Raw genomic sequence first — 6,258 nt, 5'->3', positions numbered from 1 at the left:
TCGAACAACGACTGCTGCTCGCGAGCAAACCCGGGCCAGTGACGAAGGAATGTGGGACATAGCCTTCCTGTTAGACTAGTGATGGAGCCCTTTATGGTGAGAGCTCGATTGGTCTCAATGGCCAGCGGCTTCGAAATGTATCGGTGACAAGCCTCCAGGTATTCACCGAAGGAAATATTCAGAGTCATCTTTGATGCAGTTTTTTCTGCCTCATTTGCACGTTTCTCTGCCTCTTCCACCAGAGCAAGCAGCTCTTCGTAGCTGAGCGAACTGGGCAAGCCCATCATGTTCCTCTATTGACGTGGATTGGGTTTGAAGATCATGTTCTGCTTCGACGAAGCAACATGACTAGTTAGCCAGAGGCACGGTCACGTGGCCAGCAGCATAGCACATTGGCCGTCCACATGAAGACTCTTTAACAACCTTCTGGCTCTCGAGGTTATCTTTGGTCGATAAGATTACTGTGATATAGGCCGCATTCTACGAATTTCTGGTTGTATGTGCAGCTGCATGGTGTCTTGTCTGGCAGTTTGCGGTCTGTGGTGCTCGAATTGTTTATAAATAACGCCATATCTTCGGCTCCACAGATCGCAATTGTCCCGACTTCACGTCATCTGATAGGAGTAATTCTACACATTTTTATAAATACAGACTTAGCCATGCAGCATTTCAAAGTACAAACATCTCATGGCACAATCCACGTCGTCAGCGCTGGGAGCGGCGACCCAGCGATTCTGCTCATTCACGGCAACTCGGCCAATTGGCGGATGTTCAAGCACATCTTCGCCGATGAGCGCCTCACATCGTCGCATCGTCTCGTCGCATTTGACCTCCCTGGTCATGGAGAGTCGAGCGACGCACTAGACCCACAGCGCACCTACAACATGGCCGCCTACGGCGAGGTTGCGATTGAACTCCTTCGCCAGCTGCAGATCGCCTCGGTCATCATCTTCGGGTCGAGTTTAGGAGGGCATGTCGGAATCGAGATGGTCGAGCAGCTCAAAGACCAGAACACAATCCTGATCAAGGGCCTGATGATCTGTGGTTCCCCGCCTGCGTTGGGCAGGGAACAGGTGGCCGAGGGTTTCAACCTGGACCCGGACAATAACATTGCCGGCAGCGAGGAGTTGACGGACGAAGCAGTTGAGAAATTTGTCGGAGCAGGATATCGCGGGGAGAGAGAGCAATGGCAAGTCGACACGCTACGGAGGACAGATGGACGCGCGCGGAAGTTCATGGTCGAGGCTTTCGTGCGAGGAAGAGGTGCTGACCAACGAAGAGTCGTGGCCGAGGCAACAAACGTTCCCCTGGCAGTGGTCAATGGTAGCGAGGATGCCTTCATCAAGCACGATACCATTGAGCGACTCCAATATGGTAACATGTGGAAAGGACAGTGCTTCCGACTGCCTGGATTGGGACACTGCCCGTTCTGGGAGAAACCGGATGCCTTTTTGCCTATCTTTGAGGAATTTGTCACCGACTGCTCTACCAATGTGCGTCAGTGAATGATAAGCACTTTTGATCTTGGAAGCTTTGCTGTTTACAGGATTAGTAAACTGGGAAACAGGTTTGACCAGTACATCTTCATGATTGCCATGTTACTTTATCTATTAGTCTTATATATCCTTTCACTTGGTGAAATTTAGAGTCGAAAGTACCTTAGGCTCCCTCCTATCCTCATTTCTCTTGCACTTGATCAACCGGTGCTATACAAGAGATGACCTTTTTTAAATTCCCAAGACATATACTTATCATCATCTCTGGTGCTACCCGGCTCCTTACGCTGGTATTCAGAGCGGCAGGATGCCATTGGCGGCCACTCCGAATGGCGTTAGTCTCAGAACGGCGTTGAGAAGACAGACAAGCACATTATATTATTGATGTATGCAATCGAGACTAAGGCAATAATTGTGAGTGAAGAGATAAAGAAAGCTGCAGCACAACAAGGTCCAGTATTCCTTCAATGCTTCACAGGAGTCAATTTGATTCGTTGAAGCATGTCCCCGAATCCAATTCCTCAAGCCACGTTTTAATACCACTTCTAGAAATCTCCAACGATTGGGACAGCAGCTTATTGAAACGGCATTTTGTACCAGGTAATGAACACTGTATCATTTTCCCTATTCCTGTGCAATAAATTCCCTAGCTTATGTGACCTACTTTATATCTCTGATCAGCGTGCAATGATTATCTCGCCATCAGTGTAACAGTATTAGTTGTCATGCCGTTTTCCAACCATCCGCATTCTCCTTCATTGGGACAATCAGACATCGAATTACATGAACGATAGGCACTGTGGCTTCGACGTTGACCCTTCTGCTCATGCGGATCATGGGAGCGGTGAAGACATACGGAGCACTGTGGGTGGTGTTAGTCTGCATATTCCTGTGGTATGTTGGCGCTCCTATACTTAGATGCAAATGAATATGCCTAACTCCTCTGTTCTCTAGGTCAATCACATACCGGGTCTCCATAGGAGCTGTCGGGTTTGTGCTCGCATCGGAAGTCTCACCACCACCCCTGAGATCCTCCACTCGGCCTTGTCTCTTATCAGCCTGCCACAAAGATTTGTGTACGACTTATGTAAATTCATCCGTAAACCACTATCTATCGCTGACGTCGGCCCAGCCCCAGCGGGCGGCTGGTCAGGTCGGGTTTCGTCACACCGTACATACATGATTCAATCCAGATGCATGGAGGAAACATCGGAGCTTTTAAAAAGTGGGTTTTGGTTTTGTCTTTGCAGGGCTCTGCGTGCCGTGCCCCTTGGCATCCCCTTCTTTTTCGTTCTAAATTTCGATGAGGTGAGTCCAATCATCATACGCCTGCCGTTTCAATTCGAGTTGATCGAGAATTTCCTCCAGAATGATGGGATATTCAATGAATCAGTTGCCCTGCTACCAACTCCAGCGCACGGTTCGACAACTCCGCGGGAGAGATGGTAAAGTTCAAGTGCTCGACGGGCAGAACAGCACTCCGGCTAACGAGAACGGTGGCTTTGCTTAAGCACGTGTTGAACCATAATTATATTGTAATTCTTTCTCCTCGTAGTCTTGGCGTATTCCGCACAGTTTCTTCCGCCTAGATATAAATAATATATATTGCTACATAATCCTCAAGAAATCTGAACAAGCCCGCCCTTCTCCACTCTTCGAGACCGACATTGCAATCTGTCAAAAAAGCAGGTCTCGTCATCATACCCATAAAACATACAACGACGTAATATGATACAACAAAGCATGTAAAATATAATCAACCTCAGCCAGACATCGCTAATGGCCCGGTATAAGATTTACCCTCCGGAGTAGAACGTAGGACGCAACACATCTACCAACGATACCGTCCCCGACCCCCAGTGCGGTTGCGATATCCGGACCTGTCTGACTGATCCGGCTTCTGACGAGGCATGTTCCGCGCGCTCACCGCGAGAATGTTCGGCTGCCCATCTTTGTTCTGGATGTGGCGGCTGTTGAAACCCACAACGGCTTTGAGACGGTTGTACATGTCCACCTGAAGCGGCAGAGCCTGGGTAGCGATCATGAAGGTGATTCCTTCCGCGCATGGAGGAGTCGTCAGGCTTCCGGTGTAGGTGTAGAATGGCATCCGGTTGATCGCATCAACCACGGTGGTCATATCGAGGGAGAAGATGGTCGTAGCGTTTCCTGGCGTTTTGATCTCCTCCACGTGGGAAATGACGCTGTCAAGGGCTGCGGTCGTAACATTGCTCTGAAGCTGGATAATCATTGCGATGACCGCCAGTTGCTCAGGATCATCTGGAGAGGAATTCAATTAATGAGTGCTTAGGGGGCCTGGAAGGGAATGGCGAAGACTAACCAGTCGCCTCGTGGACGAAGTGGATCTCAACCGGGAAGTGCTCATTGTTGATCCGGTGCTCGCTGGGCGTGTGGAAATGGAACTGCTGCAGGGTAAAGGTCTGGTTGCCGATGACAGTCTTCCCATTGAGGATCACCTCGACCGTCGACCCCAGGTTCTCGAATGCCACATCCTCCTGGACGGGTATGTTCGTCTTCACGGTGCCTGGCTTCACCACCTGAATGGTCTGGTCGACGTTGATAGGGGACTGCTGAGTTCCCGTGGCACAGAGCTCGTTCTCTTTGCTGATCCCATGCCAATTGATCGGACCGTCGAAGGTCCCGTACCCAAAATCGGACACTTTGACCTCCTCGCCGCCGGCAGAGTCCCTGCGATAGAGATAGGTGCCGTGGGCACACGATGCGGCGACAGATCGAACGCCGCAGAGAAGCAAAGACGCATAAAGATAAAGGTTCATGGCTGACAGAGAAACAGTGTTCCAGACACGAAGGAAGACAGGTGGAGGAAGAAAAAGGAGAATCTATATACTTGAAGAAAACGAAATCATATGTGCTATGAAGACAGTACGCTGACCACGGGGCAGCATCGCCATAGATATATAGGCCCATGCGCATGCGCGTTATCAAACACGGTGCCAGATCAGCTACCCCGAGGGGAAAACCCCAGCCCGGGCGATCTTCGTCGAGGGCGGCCTACTTAGAGGTGCCGCGGTCGCTGTGGAGAGCGCGAATATCAGTGCTAGCGCTGGCACGCCTGAAGCCCAGCCCGATCCCGCGGCTCATGGTCACTGCCACGACATGCCCAGCCCGGTCTCGCCGTCAGCTCCATGTTTTGAACCTCAAATCTCCCGTGAAGAGCCATAACGGTGGCGCCGGAGATTGTCTGGAGAAAAGGGAGAGGCTCCTAGCGCCGCGACGAGAAACATCTCAACCCGAGGATTTTGCGTGGCCAGGATGGTCCTGAGGCAGCGCCCAGCACACCGTCACCGCCAAGCCAGACAGCTGAAGAGCGCCGAGATGTCAGACACGTTGCGAACCGGGGAAGACACGGGGAGGTTGGTGGAGGAGCGTTCTCTGGCGTTCTCTGGAGATGTCGCCGCGCTCGCTTTGGCCCGCGCCAAGAGCCCGACCACGAGCTGCTCCCCGGTATCTCGTCGAGCCCTCCAGCGTCGCCCGAAGATGTCCTTTATGGCGGTCTGAAACTTTGAAGATGCTCTTGGGAGAGTGAACCCAGGGTCAGCATGCAGGCGATGTTGAATGAGTCCCAGCAGAGTGATGTGTGCGACTGTGGCGTGCTTCAAGCTCATCATACAGGCTTGGCTGCTTGCTTGGCTTGCTTGACGCAGTCATCTCGTAGATGTCCTTGTACAATGCATTCAGAATTCCTGTATTGTGCTTAAGGCTTCTGTCTGGCACATAAAATGCCTGCCTCTCAACCCAAAGCAGAGAATTCGTGCCTCTGCATGCTTTTATATTATTACCTGAGTGGATTGCAACTTCGCACCCCAAGAACAATAAGGCAATTATCCCTGCAGGTTTATGTCATTTGTCGACCTCTGTTTGCATCTCTTGCATTTGAGTACCATCAGTTGTGATGGTCTTATCACCTCCGCATGATTCAATGGGCGCTTCCTCCATGCATTATCTTCAAAGGAAAGGTCCATATAGAGGGTTGGTATCAAGATCAGAAGCTCCCATGTGATTGGAGAATTGAAATTAGTCCTAATGGATGGACTACTGATGAGATAGGCCTTCGCTGGCTTAAAAATCTCTTTATTCCCGCTACTACTGGCCATAAACTGGGAAATACCGTCTCCTAGTTCTTGATGGCCATGGCAGCCATCTCACGCCCCAATTCGATCAAATATGCAGTGAGAATCATATCATTGTAACGGCGGTCCTAGGACTTCTAGGCTGAGGCGCGTTGGGTTTATCTTGAAGGACAGAAGACAAGAGGAAAAGGTAGATAGATAAGCCGTTACTAGCAATGTTGCTATTGGGATTGCTATCTGAGTTGACCACGGGGCTCTAATCCCCATGGTTAAGGAGCATCCTTATATACATGGTCCTTTGACTACCATCCTGACTACCACCTCATGGTAGTCCTCAATGGTAGTGACTACCTTTGTCGACTACCATCTCATGGTAGTTCCCTATGGTAGTTCCACGTGATCAGAGATACTCTTATCTCCTGCTCTGCGGGGTAGCATGCTCATCCATGCAAGGCCATGTTGTCCATGTCGATCGTAACAATCATTCCTATCTGCATGCCAGCGCATTCTTCCCACAAGCTCCAGCCTTTAGATGTAGGCTGTTTTGCGCCTTTAAAAAAGGCATACAGAAGCTTAGTGGTTTTAGGGTTTTAGGGTTTTTAGGGTTTTAGGGTTTTAGGGTTTTAGGGTTTTAGGGTTTTAGGGTTTTAGGG

General features: G+C 50.3%; 2 protein-coding genes across 2 annotated transcripts; one reads left to right on the top strand and one right to left on the bottom strand.

Moving 5' to 3' along the window:
* Window positions 1–659: 659 nt before the first annotated feature.
* On the top strand, window positions 660–1,505 carry VTN00DRAFT_10039 (uncharacterized protein; the record flags this gene model as incomplete). Its single annotated transcript, XM_069426651.1, has 1 exon — window positions 660–1,505. One exon carries the CDS (start codon window positions 660–662, stop codon window positions 1,503–1,505), a length of 846 nt encoding a protein of 281 aa, XP_069283801.1.
* Window positions 1,506–3,327: 1,822 nt separating this feature from the next.
* Window positions 3,328–4,291, bottom strand: VTN00DRAFT_10038 (uncharacterized protein; the record flags this gene model as incomplete). The annotated part of the gene is made up of 2 exons (XM_069426650.1): window positions 3,328–3,773; window positions 3,835–4,291. 2 exons carry the CDS (start codon window positions 4,289–4,291, stop codon window positions 3,328–3,330), a joined length of 903 nt encoding a protein of 300 aa, XP_069283800.1.
* Window positions 4,292–6,258: the final 1,967 nt, after the last annotated feature.

Source organism: Thermoascus crustaceus, assembly GCF_041956765.1.
Source record: "Thermoascus crustaceus strain CBS 181.67 unplaced genomic scaffold VTN00scaffold_9, whole genome shotgun sequence".
Classification (NCBI taxonomy): Eukaryota; Fungi; Ascomycota; class Eurotiomycetes; order Eurotiales; family Thermoascaceae; genus Thermoascus; species Thermoascus crustaceus.
Note: the sequence above shows the minus strand (reverse complement) of the source record. Positions and strands in the feature narration are given on the sequence as shown.